Source organism: Cornus florida, unplaced genomic scaffold (assembly GCF_030987335.1).
Source record: "Cornus florida cultivar Cherokee Brave unplaced genomic scaffold, ASM3098733v1 CherokeeBrave_3.0.0_Hap2_Chr01, whole genome shotgun sequence".
Classification (NCBI taxonomy): Eukaryota; Viridiplantae; Streptophyta; class Magnoliopsida; order Cornales; family Cornaceae; genus Cornus; species Cornus florida.
In genome coordinates this window covers 93,965,560-93,990,029 of record NW_026775571.1, presented here as the reverse complement: position 1 = coordinate 93,990,029, position 24,470 = coordinate 93,965,560, and the positions used below count along the sequence as shown (strand labels likewise).

Here is a 24,470-nt window from a genome sequence, read left to right as displayed (position 1 = left end):
CTCTCTGACTCGAATTCGAACTCGGAGTCACTGGCTAAGGCTCGAACTCAAAGACTAGGGCTCGAATCCACGGACTAAAGAGAGAAGGAAAAAAAAGTAAATTCAGAAGAAGAGAAGAATTCTCTGAATTTTGGTGTGATTTGCAAATGATCCAAAGGGGGGTATTTATAGGTAGCAAGGTGCCTTTTCGGGTGGGTGTAACCATGGGTTATGATGGTTTGGAACAAGGTGCAACCTTTTGGAAAAAAACTAAAAAGTGGTTTTTAATTTAAATTCAAAAAATCAACCACCCAATAAACTAACCACACATTTAAATAAGCCCAGCCCAAATATAGGCTCAATTCAAAATTCCATTTTGTAAAAAGAATAACCGGACTTTACAATTAGCCCAAGCCTAAGTCCAAGCCCAAGCCCAAGCTTGACTTATTTAAACTTCAATTTGTTTCAACATTTTTTCCATTTAGGCTTATCAAATACCTCACTTTGGATCTAATTTTTCATTCACCCGGAAACGGATTTGAGAAAGTAAATATACCACGTTCATCTCCTTGCGGAGAGGAACGCGCTCGTCTATAGATTAGCAAAAAATTCTTAGCGAAATCTATTCAAAATCTCATCCAAAATTTATGTTTTTAAGGCCCCCGTTTCCGACACTATTCTCCTTTTATTTATTTATTTTTGATTTTTATTGATTGTAAAAAAACATAGATAAAAAAAAAAACACATATTCTACATTAATATTTTGATGAAAATATACATTCTTAGATAAGATATTAGATGAAATCAAAATAATTAAATTTGAATTTAATAGCATATATTAATAATCTATATAAATAAACCGGCAAAAATGTTGAATAATTCAATTAAGTTCTCACATTGACAACTTCATTCTTCTTGTTTCGTTTCTTCCCTTAATTTGCTTTCTTTCTAATGATATTTTTCCAAGAAAGTTGTAGATAGACAGAGTTTTGAAGGGCAGGGACCTTTGAAGCATTTTTTTTTTCTTTGAAAAGTCAAAGCTGATATTCTGTATAATTCATGGATCAAGTAAAACTAGATAAACCAAATACTACTAAATAAGTTATGCACTACCCTTCGAAAAGAACAAAAAAACAAAAAAAAATTATTTGTATTACTAAAAAGATTGCTCTGTCTTCCACAAAACGAAAATTCAAACTGAGGGCTCCAAGAAACAGATTTGGCTATGAAAAAAAATAAAAAATAAAACTCCTTGGACCAATTAACTATTGCAATATTTATGATGTAGAGAAGTGTAAGGAAAGAACACTGAATTTTCAGCTGTGGCCGTGGGCCACCCTTCAATCCATCCAGTGGTGGAAGACCTTCGCATTTGGTTCAAAGTTTTCAGCTCTTATGTCAAGATGCACGAGGAAATTGACACCTGAAGTATTCAGCTGTACGTGGGTACCCCTTTGGAAAAAAGGAAAGAATGCTACTGAATTATTCAGCTGTGGGTCCTCCTTCAATCCATCCAGTGGTGGAGGAACCGTCGGCTCCCCATTTTGTCAAGGAAATGCATGGATGTCCTTTGAAAGCAGATGAGAAGACATCACACTATCCATTTTCACCAACAAGCACTCAACAGAGTTATTGGACTTGCCATGGTTCAAGCTAGCTTAATAACAAACGTAGTAGAGAATTTTGCACTGCCATAGACACAGTTACATCAACTCAACCCATCAATCACCCTGAAGCTATAGTCTCCAATTGAATTGTACTTTGGCAACAGATGAGAAGATATATCACACCTTCCATCTTCACCAACAAGCACTCTACAGAGTTATTGGACTTGTAATGGTACGTACAAGCGTATTGCCTCTTTGTCTAATCCTTGTTCTCTTATCTTACTATTTTTGTACCATAGAAATTTGCACTGCCATAGACACAATTACATCAACTCAACCCATCAAAGACCCTGAAGCTATAGTCTCCGATGCTGCCACCTTCAAACTGGAATTTTTTAGTCCTGTTAATTCTACCAACCGGTATGTTGGTATCTGGTACAACGAGATCTCTGCGAATGCTGTGGTATGGGTCGCCAATAGAGATAAACTTCTCAATGACACTTCTGGGACACTGACAATATCCAAGCATGGAAATCTTGTAGTCTTGGATGGACAGAAACAGATTGTTTGGTCATCAGATGTTCCAAATTCTTTGACGAATTCAAGTGCCTGGCTTTCAGATTCTGGGAATCTTATCTTGCGAGATGGCTCCAATGGAAACATAATATGGGAGAGTTTTGAACACCCTTCTGATTCTTTCTTGCAGGGGATGAAACTTAGTACCAACAAGTTTAAAGATGAGAAGGTTCAGCTGACCGCATGGAAAAGCCCTTCAGATCCATCCACTGGAAGTTTCACTTTTGGCATCAATCCTCTGAATATTCCAGAAAGTTATGTATGGAATGGTAGTCATCCATACTGGCGCAGTGGCCCATGGAGTGGGCAGATTTTTATTGGCATACCTGGCATGATTTCTGCATATTATGGCAGATTTGAAATTGTAGATAATAATAACGAAGGAACCGCAGACCTAAGTTACACATATACAAACAAGTCTTCTCTGTTATGCCTTACCTTAATTTCTAACGGAACTCTAATTCAGAAGCAAAAGGAGGTAGGAAAGGGGACTTGGGAAACTATGTGGTCCTCTCAAGAAACTGAATGTGACGCATATGGCAAGTGTGGTCCATTTGGAAGCTGCAATATTGTAAAGGGTTCACCAATTTGCACCTGTTTACAAGGTTTTGATCCAAAGGATAGGGATGAATGGAGTAGAGGAAATTGGACCAGTGGATGTGTAAGGAGGAGGCAATTGCAGTGTGAGAGAAACAACAGTGATGGTGGTGAGAGGAGCAAAGAAGATGGGTTTCTGAAGCTAAAGACAGTGAAAGTGCCGGCCTTTGCTGAGTTGCTAATTGCTTCACAAGATAACTGCAATAGCCAGTGCTTGAATAATTGTTCTTGTATAGCTTATACATATTATAGTGGCATTGGTTGTATGAAGTGGAGTGGAGAATTAATTGACATAAAGGAATTTTCCTATGGTGGGGCAGATCTTTACATTCGTGTGGCAGATTCAGAACTTGGTAATTTTGTTCATCATCCGTAAGAAAATTAAATAATAATCCTTTTTAGTTTCTGTTTGTTTTACTTGTTGATTCCGAAAAGCATAAGTATTTTAATCCATATTAACTCAGGTACTCTCTCAAATTTTGTTGTGTTTTACAGAAAAGAGGAGAAGCTCTAAACTAGTTGTCATAATTGCAGTGCTCGTAGTGTCAGTAACTGTTGCAATCTGCGTCTATCTTTCCTGGAGGTGGATGGCTAGACGACGAGGTATATGCCCATTAAATTAGCTAAGGAGATTAACACATATTTACTGTTACTAAAAAGATTACCCATTACTAAATTCTGAATCAGGAAGGAAGAAAAAAAGTGTCATCTTGCTAACTGAAAGAGGGGAAGGGAATCCAGAATATTGTTTGAATCAAAACATGCTTGGAGATAATTTGAATCAAATAAAATTTGAAGAGCTACCTATATTCAGTTTTCAGAAACTGGCAATTGCAACAGACAATTTTGATGTGGCTAATAAGCTTGGGCAGGGTGGTTTTGGTCCAGTGTACAAGGTCATGTTTATTCATATGGAGCTTTTCGCTGTAAAAAAAAAAATAATAATAATAACTTTCATCTTTAATTTTAGGAAAACTGTCTAGCGGACAAGATATAGCTGTCAAACGGCTTTCGATATCCTCTGGACAAGGGTTAGAGGAGTTTATGAATGAGGTTGTGGTAATTTCCCAACTCCAGCATCGCAATCTTGTTAGACTTCTTGGATGTTGTGCGGAAGCAGAAGAAAAGATGTTGATCTATGAATACATGCCAAATAAAAGCTTGGATGCATTTCTCTTTGGTTAGTTCATGATAAAGTTACTTATGTTATTTCTATTTATTTCAATTTCATAACCTTAACATCTGCAAGAACTTCTTGTGTTGAGAGTACAGAATGTCTTTCCTTTTGTAGTCTTTAGGAACATACTAGTCTTATAAAACTATAATTTGTCTCAACAACAATTTCACTCTCCCTACAACTTTAACTACCTTTTGTTTTTTTCCTTCAATATTCTTTCAGATCCAATCAAGAAAAAACTGCTTGATTGGAAAAAACGTGCCAACATTATTGAAGGAATTGGTCGAGGCCTTCTTTACCTTCATAGGGATTCCCGATTAAAGATTATTCATAGAGATTTAAAGACGAGTAATGTTCTGTTGGATGAAGATCTTAATCCAAAAATTTCAGATTTCGGCATGGCAAAGATTTTTGGAAGCAACCAAGACCAAGCCAACACTAGAAGGGTTGTTGGAACATAGTAAGTATCCTTTGCTTTGTCCGAAATGATAATCATTCATGTTATATTCCTTCTTTCTCATGGGATGGTTCAACTCAAATAATTTTACTATTTGGGCTATAATGACACAATGCAGCGGTTATACGTCACCTGAATATGCAATGGAAGGGCGATTCTCGGAAAAATCTGATGTCTTTAGCGTTGGAGTAATATTGTTAGAGATTATAAGTGGGCGAAAGAACACTAGCTTTTATCACGATGAGCACTCCTTAAGCCTTCTAGGATTTGTAAGTTCGTTCACCTAAAGTGTTGCCTCTGTTACTCTATAGTTCCTTTTAATCTTTTAATTTCAACATTTGATGGTTGTGTTACTGTGTGTCCAGGCATGGAAGTTGTGGAATGAAGATAGGATTGTAATGCTGATAGATCCAACAATTTCTGATCCACACTTCCAAGTGGAGATCTTGAGATACATACATGTAGGTCTGTTATGTGTCCAAGAATTCTCGAGAGATAGGCCAACTATTTCTACTGTTCTCTCAATGCTTGGTAGTGAAATTTCTAATCTTCCAACTCCAAAGCAACCTGCCTTTACCGAAAGAGAGATTCTCTCAAACATAAGCTCTTCTCAACAGGACCATAAGAGTTGTTCTGCAAACAATGTCACAGTTACAGTCATTGAAGGCCGTTAGCATGTATGTACCCTTTTGCTTGTTTCGTTCCTAATGTACACTGCAATTGAATGTACAAAGTAAGTTTTGTTTTGCCCATTGTTGTTGTCATTGTTTTAGTTTTGTTTTGCACATTGTTGTTGTCATTGTTTTTCAAAAGCTAGCCTTTGCCTTGATCCATTCATGTTGATGCTTTTGGGAGAAAACCTATTTCTATAATTCATCTAAGTCTTCCAATCTTTGGGTCACTCAGACAACTTCTTACTTTGCATTTCATATGAAAAACAAGCTTTCAAATAACTGGTCCAATTCCATGCATGAAAAGGTGACTCTTGGAAGCTTCAATTCCTTTTGTCAATGGTGCATGAAACACATTGCTACTCCATGGATGATTCATTTTTCTTGTAGGTCTTATTCCTTGAGTAGTTCTCTTTATTCAGAAATTTCTTGCCAATGTTGTTTGGGTTTGCAAACATGGGAAATATTATTTGATTTTATTTAATTTAATTACATTCTTTGATAATTCTAAATTTCCTGGGCAACTTGAGTAGTCTTGTTCTCTCAACAATTTGACAAGTCAATAATAGAAAATGCATGTGGCTGAGTTTTTTTTCCCTTTGATAATTCTAATCATGACTGATTCATGAACGGACATGTTGACACGCCCTTATGATAAATTTTTCGTCCACTAAAAAAGAAAAATTTTAGCAATTTTTTATATGGTCCTGAAAATAATTAGCATCTAATTTGCTCTGTATACTTTAGGGAAAATGATAGGTTTAGGGTTTAGGGTTTAGGGTTTAGGGTTTAGGGTTTAGGGTTTACCCAAGGCACCTCCATGGCGTCACGAGAAGAGGATTGGCTAATTATCCATGACCACAAAGCACCTCCTAGGCGTCGCATTCGGCCTAGTTAGCTCAACCATACTCCCCTCTAGACTACATTAACACCACGGACCACTAGACGCCTCCTAGGCGTCCGGTTTTCGTAAACACTTTTTAAAATATTTTCCCAAAATCATTTCATTTGCTTTCAAAACAATGCTTTCCCTTATTCCTTGCCCAATGCTATGTATGAATGTATTATGTTTTTCAACAACCATAAAGGGGAATCACATACCACATAAGTCACGTGTTCACAATATAGTAAGCTTTGTAGGAAATTTCTACTAATAACTAACATGTCTCTATATAGAAAATCTAGCAAATCCAACATAATAGGTATAGAAATTCACCACTTAAACATGCTTTTTCATACAACATCAATTATGTGATACCCCTCGGATCCAAGACACGGGTTGATCAGGCTCAGGCCCAAACCCAAAGGAAAAATCAAACAATTAATATTTAATGAACACATAATACAAAATGGATTAACACCATGAAAGTTATTTCATGAATTTTACCTTGAAAAATGTGGCAGCTGAATCCATATTGAAAAGAGTAGATATAGACTTACTTAGGAAACACAGCTCTCTATATGTCTGGGAGGAAAAAAATATGATACCCATAGGCATAAAAAGAGAGTGATTTTGAGAGGTAAAGGAATAATTAATATACATCGAATAAATTTTTATTCATGATTTGAATCTTGAATGATACGTGGCTCTCAGTTATATGCCAAAATTTATATATATATATGGCATCACATATATGGAAGATTATGTCGTGTTTAAAAATTTATTAGAGTTAGATCAACTATTTCTATGTTATGTTTGAGAGTTTGAATTTGAAATTTGAGATTTGAGATTTGAGGTAAGTGAAAATTTTGAACTAAAATTTCTTCGATTCAAAATTCAAAACCTGAGTTTGATGTTCGCAAACAAGTGTCATTTCAATGCTTAATGGTGAAATTCACTGTCACTGCTTCTAAGCAAAAGTCAAAAGAGGTGTGCCGTGAACAATGCCAGAGATTCAATTATTAAAGGCCGATTAACATGTCCATTCTTGAAATTGTTTTTTTCCCTCATCCACACCTTAATTTCAATGCTTAATAGTATAGTTTTGTTTTACAATGTGTTTGTCAACAATTTTGTAAAAGTCAACTTTGGCCTTGATCACATTCATATTAATCCTTTCTGACTGAAGACGATCCTATGAACTAGGGTATTTTGGAAATGATATCGAATATATAAAAATAATAAAAAAATTCATAATTCTAAATAAGAAAGAATCATATTTTATCGGATTTGATGTACCTCCTCCAATAAATAGATGTTTTTGTTTTTCAAGTAAAACTTCTCGTCACTGGACTTCTAAACAATATTAACAAGCTCGGTCCGACTTAAAAAGATCTCCATCAAAATCGAGCCGAGGAATAAAATTCATCAACTTGCTCTTGATATATGCTATTTTTCAATCCATGGTTTAAGGCTCCCAAACCATGTTTGGGTTTTTTTTTTTTTTTTTTATAATAAAATTATGAATGGATTTGAATTTTTCAGATTTATTTTTATTATTTTTTTTAACAATAAATACATGTAGTTTAGAAAGAAAATATGTATTGACTAATAATATTTTCACAGTAGACTGAAAATTATTTATTCGTGAACGTTGATAACTTTCACGCATTGATCAACCACTGAAAGCGACGTTTTTTTATTTTGAGTTCCATTGTAGTGTGACATTCTTCAACTCTTTCAAATTGTTCAATAACATGAGAAGTCCTTACTTTTGAGAATTTTATTTTATTTTATTTTTCCATCTAAGTCCCAAATCTGCCATTGATACCAAACTAAAATATATACTCTTTGTTACATAAGATATAATCTCCTTACAAAATTGGACATAAATTTTGAATACAAAGAAAAAAATTCCATCTAAGTCCCAAATCTGCCATTGATACCAAACTAAAATATATACTCTTTGTTACATAAGATATAATCTCCTTACAAAATTGGACATAAATTTTGAATACAAAGAAAAAAAATACTTTTATTAATTTTTTAATAAAAAAATAGAGAATTATATATAACGTGTATGTAGTATATAAATATGCAAACCATTGATCAAGTGTGAGAATATAAGAGCGCTCCTTTTTATATATTTTTTATTTTTTAATTTATACGAGTTTGTAGAACAAAAGGACATATTTATTTCTCTGTAAAGTCATTTTTTATTTTTATTTTTTCAATTCCAAATGAATGCTTAATCCGAACAAAAGAATTATAATTGTAATTTAATTTTACATAAATTCTAAAATTGGTTCGAACGGTGTATTTAGAATTGAATTTATTGAATTTTAATTATATGAAATTAAAAGTCCAATTCAATTCCAATTTTGTGTAACCCAATGCTTCTTTAATTTATGGTCTGCATTCATCCGGAGAAAAAGATTGAAAATAAACTTAATTTTCAGCATTATAGTGAACAATGACCCCTTTGTGGAATAATCTAGCTAGGATATTTTCATTAGAAAACAAGAACTTTAATTTCAAGGTGTTATCAACACTCCACCACAATTGCCATTACTATATGCATGCTTTTATTATTATTATTTATTTTGCAAGGCATCACGGAAGACACTAAAAACAAGTAGCTTTGATTTGATAATTGGCTGGAAGTCGAGCCATTTTTCCATGATAGTACATACTTTTTGTTGTTGCATGTGGATTATAATTAATTTTGAGTTTGATTTTTATTTGTTTTTGTTAATCGAGCCGAGTCCGAGCCGAGCCCAAACTTTTAAAATTAAGATGAGCCTGAGCCTGAGCTTAAATTTTTGAGCTCGTTACGAGCCGAGCCCGAACCCGAGCTCGAGCAGACCCCATAAACAAACGAGCCGAGCCCGAGCAAACCCAAGCTCGGCTCGGCTCGGCTCGGCTCGGCTCATTTGTAGCCCTTGACTCACTCACGGGCTTTCAAATTTTTTTGGTTGCTCTTCAACGGGCTTTCAATTTTTTTGGGTTGTTATTTATTTTGTTATCAAATAATTATTGAATTGCCAACAATAAAAAAAAAAATTTGCGAAATGGGGCAGGCACGGGTTCATTTTGTAACTACCCAAATCCATTGGATTCGAATCATTAAACGGGTCCCTACCTGACCCAAAATCGTCCAAGGGTAATATAGTCCTTTCACGTTAAATTTGTACATTAAAGTCCAACAAGGACAAGATGGTCATTTGTCACAATTTTAATGATCTAAGACTAAAAGGGCCAAAATAGTCATTTACTTGTATCACATAATAAATAAGATAAAGTCCGGGGCAATATAGTCATTCCCATGGTTAAAATATAAATTTTTTATTTTACTGAACCTTATAATGTGTAACAATACACTTGAGTGAGTGGTCAAGGGCAAAATAGGAAAATAAGTCACAAATGTTTACTACACAAGAACTGGTCGATGTATGAGGAGTCACACGTCAACTGGTTTGGGACCTGAACAGTGGGCAACGTGACTGGTTCAAGACTTGTACAGTGAATATGCTCATTGCCAAGATACCGGTCGACGTGTGGGAGGCTACACGTCAACTGGTTCAGATCTTTCAGTCGACGTATGGAGTTTTACGTCGACTGGTTCAATTACTCACTGTCCAAAGAAAACCAATACACCAACATTTGATAACCAACCACTCACGCCACTACATTCACGTACTTATTTAATTACATTTTAATATCTAATACATTAACAACAACAACAATGTTAACATAAATTACCTCATGTTACTTAAAATGCACTAAAGAATTTAATGTGATTAAAACTTAATTACATTTCCCCAATGGTCATATACAAGATGAACCTAAATACATCACATGTTGCAAAATAATACTGAGTCAACATTATACAAAATTAAGCCCAAATACAAAAGATAGCAATAAGAGACATTTTCCTACTCCTAGTTAAGGCCGGAGTGGATTAACGTTTGCCACTTCTTTTCCCGAACCTGAAAATGTTAAAATAATGGGGTGAGCTAAACGCTCAGTAGGAAGTGTCTAAGACACACCTCTTGTGACCCCGTGAATCCACACATATAATAGAAAAGCAAGAGAACGGGATCATACAACTCCGGGGATGTAAACCATAACCACAACATCTATTATAAATACAATTGTCGTCCAAGTCACAATAACACCATGTATGCCAATGAAGTGCAATGTCATACACATGCCGCTCCCCGTTTCCGAAACATTGCCGTTTCAACTTCCAAAGCGTTAGTGTAATCCGACCCAAGGCACCTCCATGGCGTCACGAGAAGAGGATTGGCTAATTATCCATGACCACAAAGCACCTCCTAGGCGTCGCATTCGGCCTAGTTAGCTCAACCATACTCCCCTCTAGACTACATTAACACCACGGACCACTAGACGCCTCCTAGGCGTCCGGTTTTCGTAAACACTTTTTAAAATATTTTCCCAAAATCATTTCATTTGCTTTCAAAACAATGCTTTCCCTTATTCCTTGCCCAATGCTATGTATGAATGTATTATGTTTTTCAACAACCATAAAGGGGAATCACATACCACATAAGTCACGTGTTCACAATATAGTAAGCTTTGTAGGAAATTTCTACTAATAACTAACATGTCTCTATATAGAAAATCTAGCAAATCCAACATAATAGGTATAGAAATTCACCACTTAAACATGCTTTTTCATACAACATCAATTATGTGATACCCCTCGGATCCAAGACACGGGTTGATCAGGCTCAGGCCCAAACCCAAAGGAAAAATCAAACAATTAATATTTAATGAACACATAATACAAAATGGATTAATAAGAAATAAATAATAAATGGCTGAAAAGAATTCTAATTGAAAATCCTCTAAATATAATTGTTCAAATCCATTAATCCAAAACCTCCAATTATTTAATAACTCGAAAATCCATCTAGTAGACCACTAATAAAAATCCCAACTGTAAAATAAAATAATTATAATCAAAATCCAAAGCTAATAAGGAAGCAGTCCTTGCTGCAGGGGTTTGTGGTGAGTCCAAAAGAGGAATCATGTGAAGAATCTCCACAATTCAGAATAAGGGACTGGAATAAAGTTTGGTCCCATATGCCGGCACATCAGAAAGATGCGATAGAGTTTGGTAATAAGGGATATGTAGCGGTTATTGATAGGCGAGCTGATAATGAGGCTATAGAGGAGGAGATGGATCTTTTTTATAGCCAACCTTAGGTGAGGAGGAGACCCACTTCTGCAGCCCAAGTTGAGATTAGAGATTTACAGGCCAGGGTGGCCGAGCTGCAGGATGGACAACAATGTTGAGGCAGATGATGGCTACACAATAGAGCATTCTTGAGGAGTTATTGCGTCGCACTCCGTTTGATCCTTTTACTTCTTCTGTTCCACCACCACCACCACCACCTACGGATTAGTTCTTAGGACTTTTCTGTATTTTTGTTGACTAGGGTAGTTCTTTTTACTGTACTTATTTCCATATGATGTATATCTGCCCTAAGTCTTTCTTTTAAAAGCATTGTACTGATTTCAGATATATATATATATACATGCTTTTATGCTATTATCCTTGTGTTTATATTTCTTTATGCTTACTCCATATGCTTGATACTCTAATGTGTGTTGGAGTTTATTGATTTTGCCAGATATTGCAGATTAAGTTTGGGGGTGATTTGACTAACAGCAACCTTAACTGGTTTTGAGGAACCACTATGTTGAAGGAGGAGATGCTGGAAATTCTATGCATTATTTTATCCAATCTTTGCTGGTCTGCTTGTCTGGTAATATCTTTTTATCTTTCGTTTGTTCTCACACATTGAGGACAATGTGCATCCTAAGTTTGGGGGTAAGGCTCTTATATAATTTTTGAAATTCTAGAAATTTTTACTCACACAAGGATATGATTTGCTGATATAAGCATGTGTTTGAGTCTGTTGATGATTATATACTCTGTTTGCAGTCTGAAGTTGGTTAGAAATGGTTTGTATGCTAAATTATTGTGAAAATGAATCCTTCAAAAAATTTAAAATTAGTTGGTGGCCTGTGGTTCACTCTGTTAGGATAATTGTTGTTTAATGATGCTGATCTTTGAGATGTTACACTTTGCACAACATTCACACTTGCATGAAGTCTGTGGGGTAGAGAAATTGGAAGTCTTGTTTTGTTTTAAGTTAGACTAAAATGATCAGGTAGATTTGATAGTTTTGATGACCGAGGCATTAAAGAAAAAAAAAGTAGAGAATAATTGGTATGTATGCAATAAAGAAAAGAGTTCACCAATGTGGATGAAAATAATAATAATAAAAAAAATAAAAAAAAAAACAGAAAAGGAAAGAAAAGTAAAAAAGGATTAAGTTCAGGTTTGTACTTAGATTGCTTGAGTGTTTAAGTTTGTACTTAGATTGCTTGAGTGATTAAGTCCTTATGGGTGTGTTCTGACACCTAATGCCTTAAGATTATCTGGTCTAGGAGTTATTGGCTGAAAGCTTATTACATAAGGGGTTTAGGTTGCCTAGATTACTTGAACAATTAAATTCTTAGGGGTGTTTTAACACTTAATGCCCTAAGATCATCTGGTCTGGGAGTCATTGGCTGATAGTTCACTACAAGGGTAATTTAGAAAAATTAATAAACCTGGACATTGCACAAGTATCCTTTTTGAAAAAAATACATACCAAAAAGAAAAGAAAAAATAATAAAAATGCCTTGGGAGTTGAAATTTGAAGAGTCTGTTTAGGAATTAAGGAATAACAAGGAATAAATACAAGTATGGACAGTAAGCCACACGATGAATTGTAGGATCACTTTCAAAAGAAAAGCATCTTTAGAGATTAAAATTGTTGAATAAATGGTTAAACTGATATGTGGGGACTATGGTTGCTTAATTGAGATTGGAAGTTGAAAGTTCTTCGGATTACATGATTGGTATACTTGTTATATTTGACTAACTAATGAACTGCAGGGATGATATGATTTGAAAACAGGCTTGAATAAGCTTACTATGCATTAAAGGCACTAATGTGAGAAGTTTGTGGGTATCTTCACTGGAAACCCTCACGAGATTATAACTCGTCCACTAGCGGTAACCTAGGGGTTTAAAGGCTTGTTGCATAGGCTAAATGTAACCGTAATTCCCACGAAAGCGGCTTTTTAGTTCTGTATTGCTAAGGGACTAGCAATATGTAAGTTTGGGGATATGATGAGCGCTGAATATATGCATATTTGAGCCCCTGAGTACGTATATGTTAGGGCCTAAAGTGATACTTCTATCCATTGTTAGTCTAAATTATGCTTAATGTGTGTTTCAGGTATTTTCCCAGATAAATGGTCAAAACTGGGATTTTATGCTAATATTGAAGCTTACCGAGTCACTACCGGTCGTTCAGAGCAAGCTGAGAGTTAAATTGGTGAAGTTTGAAGCAATTGAAGCCTTAGAACTCAAGCCCAAGTGTTGAGGGTCGAGTATTACAATAAAGAAAAGAAGAAAAGTCAACAAGGCCAAATGCTCGAGGATCAGTACCTTGATGCTCGAGCCTTACTGCAAAGATGATCGAGCAATACTGCAAGGGTGCTCGAGCCTTAACCAAAGGTGCTCGAGCCTTGATCCTGAAGCTCGAGCATGATGCGTCGGAAATTATTAAGTTGATTTTGAATTGAAGGCTATGCTCCCAGGTCTCATTCATCACTTCCATGATCGAGCACTATCAAGAGAGGATCGAGCATCATCCCTTGATGCTCGAGCATTGAGCCCCTAATGCTCGAGCATAGTACCTAGTGATCGACCCCAAGAAGCTTGGATCGAGCAATGCTAAAAGGAAAAGACGTTTCAAAAAATAATTGAAAAAAATTAACGAAGTGTCAATGTAATGATCGAGCACCATTTATTGATGCTCGAGCATCTATTCAAAATTACTCGAGCATTTATTCCTGAAGCTCGAGCATGAGCCTTAAAGCTCGAGCATCCGTTCCTGTAGCTCGAACAATGCATGACATGTCAGACTAAAAAATGTGGATTCCTTCCTTTAGCCGTCATATCTCATCCCAATTGGGCCAGAAGACTTAAAAGCCCACCAAATACATATTTTATTCTATAAAAAAAGGCGTAAGCCATGATAGAAGAGGTCCGAAATTCCAAGCCCTTTTACGTATTATTCAGAAGGCTGAAGGAGAGGTGTCGTCCGTGACGATGGAGATGAACTCAACACAGATGCTATCCAACCTTGTCATGAGTAGTTAATCCCTTTCTTAGGGCACTGATGTAACCTAACGTTGTATTATGGTTTGATTGCTTTGACTCTGGGTTTATTTTAATATACAATGTTTTCTTGATTATATGATTATGAGCACTTAAGACAACTCAAGTGGTTTTTCATGTATTAGTAAACTATAAATTGTTATTACCTTGTCTTAAATATAATAATTTATATTCTATTCTCAACCTACCTTGTTGTACGGTATCTGGAGGAGCCCTGCCGGACACAAGGATAGAGGTCATATAATGGTGTTCCAATGTATTTTACAAACGAATGTTTTCATAATCTATGCTTAGGAAAGGTGGTTTATTCACATAGTAGTTAAAGTAGGTAGAGTAGGTAGGTGAATAGTCCACGCTAACCGTAGATAGGTTATAGTTAGCTAAATTTGTAAAACATCTTTCTTTAAACTCCGAACTAAACGAATGTTATTGAGTTCAATTCATTTGAAAACACAATTGGTTAAAATCCCAGAGTTGATTCAATTGACCATAGTATAACGATTATGGTGAAGTCAAAGCCCTAAGATCTTTCCTCTCTAATCATTCTATTAGTTTAACTTCAAACTTGCTATAGTTAATATTTTATTTAATTCAAGTTTGTTAGATAGTGACAACCAACAAACTCTACAACCAAGTTTTCTGTAAACCATAAAACTAATTTAAAAACTAAAATACAAAATTTATCTCTCTATGGGTTCGACATCCTCTTTGCATAGAGTTATATCCTACATGATATCGTACGATTGCGAGAGACACATCAGGGCCCCACCAAATTTGGAACCTACTGGACAAATTGGTGGGCTCCTGCAGTGCATGGCGGGGCCCCGCAATCCTGGGCACAAATCTCCTTCTTAAAATGACTTTGGCCTGGTCCGATGATGCTTGCTTCCTTCTTAGCATGATGCAGAGGATTCCATGAGTTTAATGGCACGAATTAGCTTTGCAAACTGTAGATCCCTGGCTCGGCTTGCTTTGATCTTCAAAAACTCATTAAAACCTCACTTTTAACTATTTTTGGGGAACCAATCTGAAAGTAAACAAAAACATGCAAATGAAGCTAATATATACAATATGATCAACTAATGGACTTAAATAATGCAAATAAGGGCACTTGAATATGTAATATTCGGCGCTTATCATTAAGGCTTGAGCATCACAGCAAAGAGAAAGAAAAGTCAACAAGGCATTGAAGCTCGAGCCTTGTACCTTGGTGCTCGAGCCCCAACTTAGGGTGCTTAAGACTTACCTAAGGGTGCTTGAGCCTTGACCCTCAAGCTCGAGCATGAGGTGTTGGAAGTTGAAAAGTTAATTTTAATTGAAAGGTTATGCTCCCAGGTCTCGTGCCTCACCTTCAGGGTCGAGCACTATCCATTGAAGCTCGAGCCTAAAGTCCCAAATGCTTGAGCCTGGTACCTAGTGCTCGAACCCATAAAGCTTGGATTGAGCAATGTTAAAAGATTTCAATCCCAAAAATATTCTAAGTGTTGAAGAAAAAGACGCTTCGGAAAATAGTTAAAGAAAATTGGCTAAGTGTCAAAGTGAAGATCAAGCACCAATTCTTGAAGCTCGAGACTGAACCTTAAAGCTCGAGCCTCTGTTCTATAGATCGAGCCTTCCATGACGTTTCAGATTTAAAATACGGGATTGCTCTCTTTATCAGCCGTATCTCATCCCAGACGGGCCAAAAGGCCTAAAAGCCCACCAGATCCTTATTTTCTTCTATAAAAGAAGGCGTAAGCCTTGATAGAAGAGGTTCAAAATTTTAAGTTCTTTTTACGGTGTTATTCAGAAGGCTAGTAGCGTGGTGACTTTTAAGGTTCCTACAACCTTAAAAGTGAAGATCCTGATAAGAGAAGTGTCGTCCATGACGATAGAGACAACTCCAACACAGATGACATCCGACATCATTATGAGTTGTTAATTCCTCTCTTAGGGCACTGATGTAACCCAATCTAGTATTATGGTTTGATTGTTTTAACTCTGTGATTTTATTTTATTATATTATGTTTACTTAATTATATGACTATGAGCAATTGAGACAACTCAATTGGTTTTCATGCTTTAGTAGATTATAAACTGTTATTCCCTTGTTTTAGATGTAATGGTTTATTTTCTATTCTCAATCTATCTTATTGTACGGTATTTGGCGGAGCCCTGCCGGACACAAGAATAAAGGTCATATAATGGTACTCTAATGTTTTTTGCAAAAGAATGTTTTCATAGTCTATGCTTAGGAAAGGTGGATTATTTACAAAGTAGTTAGAGTAGGTAGGTGAATAGTCCGCGCTAACTGCAGATAGGTAATAGTTAACTGAATTTTATCAAATATCTTTCTTTAAAACTCGAATTGAACGAATGTTATTGAGTTCAATTCATTTGAAAAACATGATTGATAAATCCCCAGAGTTGGAACAGTTAACCATAGTATGATGATTGTGGTGAAGTCAAAGCCCTAAGATTCTTTTATCTGATTACTTAGTTTAATATTTCAGTTTAATTTTAGTTTGTTTTTAATCGTGACAACCAATAAACTTTCCAACCAAGTTACCCGTAAACCATAAAATAAAATTAAAGACTGAATGTAAATCTCATCTCCCTGTGGGTTCGACATCTCTTTCTATGGCACTATTCTACACGAAATCGTCCTATTGCAAGTGGTAAAATTAGACACGATCAGCCATCACAAAAAGAACAAGGAAAAGATTAAGAGAAAGAAAAGAAAAGAAAAGAAAAGTGAGTGCTTCTCACTAATGTGGGAAAGTGGGAAATGATAGGATGAGAGTTATTTTGATTTGTAACCTAGTTGATTTGAGTTTGTAAGTCCTTAGGGGTATCTCTACACCTAATGCCCTAAAGCCTTCTGGTTTGGGAGTCATTAACCTAACGCTTGTTAATGGATCTTCTAAAAAGCTTAAGAGATCACTACGTTGCACCATACTCTTATCTTAGATCCCATAAAAAATAGAAAAAAGAAAAGAAAAGAAAAAAAAGAGCATGTTGCAAATAAATTGAATAAACAAGGTTCATTCAATGTCTTAATGATTGGTACTATATTTGTGTGCTAGTTTGAGGGTAAGGCTATGATTATTTCATTAATTTGCTATGATAACAACATATTTTGATACTGGTTCACTCAAAAAGGATGATAGAATTGATTCTATTTGCATGATTAATTTGCTTGATGTGTGGAGGACCATTTTTGCTTACATGATGTTGAAATATTGAGAATAGCTTAGAAATGGCTGAAAAATGTATACTTGAGGTAGTCTTCCTTCAACACTTGTTTGATATGTGTCATTACTTACTTCTTAAGTAAGAAAGAGCCTTTGATGTTTGTGGGTATCATTTCTGGAAACCCTCACGAGACTTCACTCGTCCACTAGGGGTAATCTAGGGGTTTAAAAGGTTTGTTGCATATACTAAATGCAACCGTAATCCCTAAGAAAATGGTGTTATCCATTTATTGCTTTATTAGTTTGTAGTTGTATAGATGTTTATTTCATTTCATAGCACAGTTCATTGCTAGGGATTAGCAATATCTAAGTTTGGGGGTGTGATAAATGCTTAAATGTTGAACATTTTAACACCTAAGCTAGGGTAGTTTAGTCCTTGCATCCATCTTTAATTAATCATTTAAGTCCTAATTTATGTTTATGTGTATTTCAGGGAAATAAAATTAAAATGAGCTAAAAAGGGACCATTATGGCCTTTTGGAGTCAAGCTAGAGCATCGGGACAAATTCCAGAAGAGAGCAGAAAAATTCAGCAAACATTGCACTGCGTCCGGACGTAGGATTTTTATACATTGCGTCTAGACGCCAAATGTTACATCCGGATGCCAGGCTTACTGGCAGCAATTTAAGTTATGGGTTTTAATTGTTTTGATGGCTACGGGCTTTGGTCTTTTGGACTTATTTTTGTAACCTATTGACTCTAATAGGGTTTGTATTAAAGGGAAAACAAGGACCCATTAGAGGGGATGATTATTATTTTGTTTTAATTAGTTGTTAATTAAGTTTTTATTACGTTCTCTCTGGAAAAAGGCAAAAGAGGAGAATAGAAGAAGAACAAGCTAGGGTTTTGAAGAAACTCAGAGATAAAGGGCCAAAAGATGGAGATGGAGCTTGTTGACACCATGATCCTCTCCTCCATGAGCTAGTTCTTCACTTAGGGCTTGGATGAGCCCTAAGTTCATGTAACTTAAACCTTTGTATTTCTTTTCTTGGGGAATTATTATGTTGTAATTAAATGTATAGCCTTGTGATTTCTTTATATATACATGCTTGATTTGACAAATTAGGGTTTATTTTAATGAATTTTTCCATTAAAATCTCCAGTTGATTGTATGTCTATGTTTGATTAATTAGGGATTTTATTCTTCATTAGATGATATAAAATTAATTCTTTCATTAATTCTATATGTAATTTGCATGTCTATGTGTGATTACTTTAGAATTATATTCTACACTAGATACTTCTTGTAGTTGTGTTTGGTGATGGCCATAGCATGATACTTATTTGATACAATTGTTAATTAATTTGATAGGTAAAGGCTTAATCTTGATGGGTTGTTCTACAAATTAGCTTACTCATCATTAGTTAATTGTAGTAAAGTATGCAATTTGTGCTTGATTACGTTAATCCATACTTCTAATTACAACTAGTATTATTCTCTTGATTGATGTGTGCTCTTATTGGATACATTTGTGAATGTGTATGGTGGGTTATGACGTAGTCTTGAATGGATTCTACACTTTAGTTTAATTATCATTAGGTAGACAATTCATTCTTGATGTTGATAATCTATGCTTACAATTGTGATTTGTGTTGATAATGTGGCCACAACTATAATTACACTAATGATTTCCCCATTAATTGAAAGCATATGGTTAATTGCATGAGCTTAGTGGTAAATCCTAACCCTAAGATTCTCTTCCTATCTCTTTAATTCTTAGTTTAATTTAGTTTAATTTACTTGCATTGTTATTTCCATTTCCATGTTTTCAATTGAATTATAGCTTAATTACTTCACCAAAATCTTTTTCTCTCAACTCTCTCTCTCTCTCTTTTACAATCTAATTAACTTTAAAGCCTAGTTTAATCCCAACACGTGTTCAATCCTTTAGGAACGATCCCTGCTCACTTCATACTTGACGGTATAAGTGTTAAGCGACTTTTATATAAATTTAAAGTATGATGCCCGTTTGATACCATTTCCAAAACCAAAGTGCTGTGCATTATTTTGTGCACACGCTCGGGTCGCATCAGTTTTTATTTCCGAATTTGGTTCGGGGGTCACGTGCCTTTTTAAGTGACCATATTTGCATTTTTAAGGTGTATAAGGGGTCATGAGCCTTAAAGTGACCATTAGGATTCGCCCCATGTCTTCCCCGTCACGAATGGGTGACTTTTCATTTCTGAGCAAGTTCGATCGATCACACCAGTGCTTTGATCGTTCAGAGCACGATCGATCCAATGCATATTATGATCGATCCAACATGGATTGATCATATTTTTCCATGATCATTCAAACTGCACTATTTTGCATATTGATATGCCTATACCCTCTCCTGTGTTTCATGATATCATATCTTTGCCCAATGCCTATGTTTTCCACATTGGTTGCATTCTTTGCCCGTCATGTCTAGCATGTTTCACATTATTTGATCATTCACTGTCTATACTTGGCTGCATTACCACTTGCATAGATAGATTCATGTGCTTATATACTATGATATTTGCTTTATTTTAAGCATCGTGTTGTTTATCTTAATCTGACAAACATGTTTATACCTTTTGTGCTTTCATTTCTGTATCTCATATTCTATTTCCTTTTACTGACTACAATTGCATGTGTTCTTTCTTTTTGCAGGCCATGACTAGATTCAAGACTACCACTAACCGGACTTATGGTCGCCGGGTTAGGCAGCGAACAGAGGAGCCTAAGGAGCTAGCTCCTGTACAGTCAGAGCATTTTTCCTCTTCTTCTACATCTTCTTCATCTTAGGAGATTGAACCTGCGCCATCTCCATCACCTGCCCCCGTGCCACCTCCGACACAGCCTGACATAGTCCGAGACAGGGTTACTGGGAAGTTTGCGCACCTTTCAGTGGCTCATAAGTCTATATTTGATGAGGATTTCTTTGCACGGGCGGCCACGACCAAGTGGTTATACAACGAGATCTACCGTCGTTGTTTTTCTCCCATTTTAGCCCCAATAACTAACCCGGTCTACCCGAGACTAGTTGGGTTGTTCTACCAGAACCTTAGGCGTAGTTCGAGTAACTTGGCTGAGCTGTGGACCACCATTGATGGGTATCTCATCCGTATAACTGTCGAGACACTATTGACAGCCTCTCAGTGCCCACATACTTGTCCTCCAGGCATTGATTACCTGACTTTGCAGAGGCCATCATTTGCAGAGATGGCCACAGCTCTTCATAGCACCATCACTGCCTCCGACACTTATGGCACTCGGACCTACCTGCTGACTGTATGTGGTTCATTGATTTGGTTTTATACCGAAATGTATACATGGCTGGGCACAAGACCCAATGGCGAGCAGATTTCCTTACAATTTTATATGCCATTGATACAGGGCATTGGTTTTCAATTCCTACACTCCTCTGGAGTGTTATAATGAAATTGTATGACGCGTTCATCAGCAAGATTGACCCACAGCGGCCTAAGTTCCTCCCTTATGCACACTTGATTGCACAGATCCTCTGGGACCAGAACTACCCTTGTGACCTAAAGGAGGTCACCGAGTCTAGAGCGTGCCATTATAGAAAGAAATACTATAATAAGAGCTATAATGCTCTTATCAAGAGTCTAGAGATAAAGGCAGCCCAGGCGGCGGAAGATACAGAGGCAGAGGAGAAGGAGGCAACAGTACTGGTAGCAGAGGCAGAGGCAACAGCAGCAGCGAGAATTGGTATTAACTTGGAGCAAGAGCCTCCAGTGGGATCTCCACACCCTTCACAGTAGCAGAGTCACCACTCCCAGAGCCAGGACGAACATCAGTCTTCTGATGACTCTAAATTGCACCGTCAGGATGATCCATTCACTCCTGATGTTCAGGCTCAATCAGACATGCGAGAGGAGCTTTTCCAGGCATTACAAAATACAGTCCTATCTCTCAGGGCAGATATGGCCACCCTCCGTACAGATGTCATGATCGCGCTGCGAGACATATCTAGCCAGATCTGGGGTTCACGCCCTGCCAGACCATTATCTTCTGCTTGACCTCTCTTTATCTCATCTTTATACTCGTGATCTTAGCCTATTACTTTGACACTATTATTCTTTTTGTATTTTTTTTGCGGCCAGTCTGTTGGCCTGTTTACTGTAATGTACATTATACTTCCTTTATTTTTGATATTTTCATATTTTGATATATCTGTTTATGATTGACTCTATTAGTAGGTGCATCCCAGTGACTTCAGTGAGAGAGTGCAGCCTATATTTTTCAGGACCATCCTTATCCCTTTCTCTTTTTCATTTACTATCCCATTTACACAGACAAATCCACTGTGCACCTTTATTTATCCTATTTTGTTATTTGATGAGAGTTTATCCCAGTACCATCTTTTCAGGACCACAATTAATCCCAAGTTTGGGGGGTTGTACCACCCACTTCAGACACTTGTGTCCCGCCCATTCATCGCCATAGCTACACTGGTATACTCTTTCCTCTCTCTTTTATTCTCATTGCACATTGAGGACATTGTGTAGTTTAAGTTTGGGGGTAATGTGTGTTCGTTGCATTCAATTCATGATTCTGAGCATGCCTTGTGTATTTGAGAGATTTACTATAATTGGCCCATTTTAGCTATGATTTTGATCTTTTGAGGATTATATTACTTAGAATTTAAAAATTGCTTGACTTGAGAGTCCAATACTCCTTGTATGCTTTCAGGATGCCATTTAGGAGTAAACTTTTTGAAAGATTGATATCTTGCTAGCATTTGTGGTCCATATCATCATGATTTTGTGATTGTTTTGAGATTCACTCTAGGATTCTACACTCGCACAGGCGCACACTATCATTCATTTATGGAATACATGTTTTGTTAATTATTGATTTGAATATATATCAATTGAGCTAGTAGTATATTGAAAGCTTTCATTCTTGATAAAGGTGGATAACAAACCCTTTTTCACTAAGTAGCCGGGATTCTAGCCTCATCAAGCACTGAATTTCTAGCGCCGACAGGTAGAGGGCCTAAACTTTAAGTAAAAAAATAAAAAATAAAAAAAAAAGTGAGGATTTCTCCCAAAATGTGAGAAGTGGGAAATAATTAGATGGAGGTTGTTTTGATTTGTAGCCTAGTCGATTTGAACTTGTAAGTCCTTAGGGGTGTTTAAACACCTAATGCCCTAAAGCCGTCCGGTTTGGGAGTCATTGGCCTAACGCTCGACCTCATGGATCGCTAGAAAGCTTAATAGATCAACACATTGTACTATGCTTCCATTTTTGATCCTTATGATTAAAAAAAAAAAAAAAATCGAGTGAAAAGAATAAGTGCACCTAGTTTAATAAAGCTTTAATAAAAGGTTCATTCTTTGTCTTGATGATCGGTACTAGATTTTTATGCTAGTTTGAGGCCAGATGTGATCATTTCTTTAGTTGGCTTAGATAGCAACATATTTGATGCCAGTTCACTTAAAAAGGATTCTAGAGTTGTTTTAATTTGCATGATCGTTGTCTTGATGTGTGGAGGACCATACTTGCTTATTTGATGTTGAAATTTGGGGAGATTGCTTGGAAATGGTTGAAAAATTGCACACTTGACGTAGTTTTCTCCCAATGCTTGTATGGAAAATTGGTGCCTCTTTAATGAGAAAAAGCTTAATATTTATGGGTATCATTTCTGGAAACCCTCACGAGACTTCACTCGTCCACTAGGGGTAACCTAGGGGTTTGAAAGGCTTGTTGCATATGCTAAATGCAATCGTGTTCTCTACAAAAGTGGCGTTATCCATTTATTGTTTTCTGGTTAATTTTTGTATAGTTGTTGGTTTATTGATTTTCTATTATAGTTCATTGCTAGCGACTAGCAATATTTAAGTTTGGGGGTGTGATAAATGCTGAAAAATGCGCATTTAAACCCCTTAATCTTGAATATTCTAGAACCTTATTCTATTTTATTTTTTCGTTTTAGTTTAATTTCATGTTATTTCCCTTTTCAGGCACTTATCCCCAAAATAAGTCAATTCAGCTGAATTAGAGCATTAAAAGAAGCAATCTTAAGCCTGGTGGAAGAAATGAGCAAAGTGGAAGCAAATTGGTGAAAAATTCCTCTACGATCAATCAGGACCAAGTTATGATCGATCACACTGTGATCGTTCCAACCCTGCCATGATGGATTAAGCCTTTGTCTTATCCTCAAGAAAAATTTCATATTCGATCGATCCGACCTTTCCTCCGATCGATCTAACCCTCTTGATCTTATCCTCGCCAACCACTTTTGTCCTTTTTCCAAAAATATCTCATCCATGTCCTTCTCTAAAAAGTGCACTGCCATGGTTCCATCGATCAGATCAACCATGTAATCGATCGAACTACTTCAAATTGCGTGAAAAACAGATTTCAAGCCAAATTAAAGGTGTGCTCGTGGTACAATCATTTGGAGGTCCTAGTGCACAAAGTCTGACCATTGGGTGTGACATTTGAGCTACCTATATAAAGATTTTGGCTATTTTTAGTAAAAGAGGTTAGTTAGAGAGATAGACTTGGCTAGAGATTAGAGGGAGAAAAACACACAATTTGGAGAAGTTCTTCCACTCATCTAGGGTTTCAACCAAGAGCACAAGAAGAGAAGGATGAATTCTACCATGGAGATTGATGAGCACTGAAAAGTGCGCATTTAAACCCGTTAAGCTTAAGCATTCTAGTACCTTTATCTATCTTACTTTGCCGTTTTAGACTTATTACGTGTTATTTATATTTTTAGGCACTAATCCCAAAATTGAGCTAACTCAGCCAAATAAGAACTTAATTGAAGCAATCCTGAGATAAACCAAAGGAGGGAGCAAAGTGGAGAAAGAAAGGAGCAAAAAGGAATCAAAGTTGTGCAGCTGAAAAGTTCGATTGATCCAACTTAGAGTTCGATCGATCGAACATTTATGATCGATCACAGTACTTCTCGATAGATCCAACCTTGGCCTTTGCTGAAATTCCAAGTTCGATCGATCGAACATCACCTTCGATCGATCGAACCCTATTTTGTCCTATTCAAATGATTGATCTTATCCA

At 36.3% G+C, this 24,470-nt stretch overlaps 1 protein-coding gene across 1 annotated transcript; it reads left to right on the top strand.

Moving 5' to 3' along the window:
* The first annotated feature begins 1,418 nt into the window (after nt 1–1,418).
* Nucleotides 1,419–5,145, top strand: LOC132306941 (G-type lectin S-receptor-like serine/threonine-protein kinase At1g11330). Its single transcript, XM_059804552.1, has 7 exons — nt 1,419–3,112; nt 3,255–3,362; nt 3,447–3,654; nt 3,728–3,939; nt 4,159–4,396; nt 4,512–4,662; nt 4,759–5,145. Exons 1-7 carry the CDS (start codon nt 1,816–1,818, stop codon nt 5,065–5,067), a joined length of 2,523 nt encoding a protein of 840 aa, XP_059660535.1. The 5' UTR covers nt 1,419–1,815; the 3' UTR covers nt 5,068–5,145.
* Nucleotides 5,146–24,470: the final 19,325 nt, after the last annotated feature.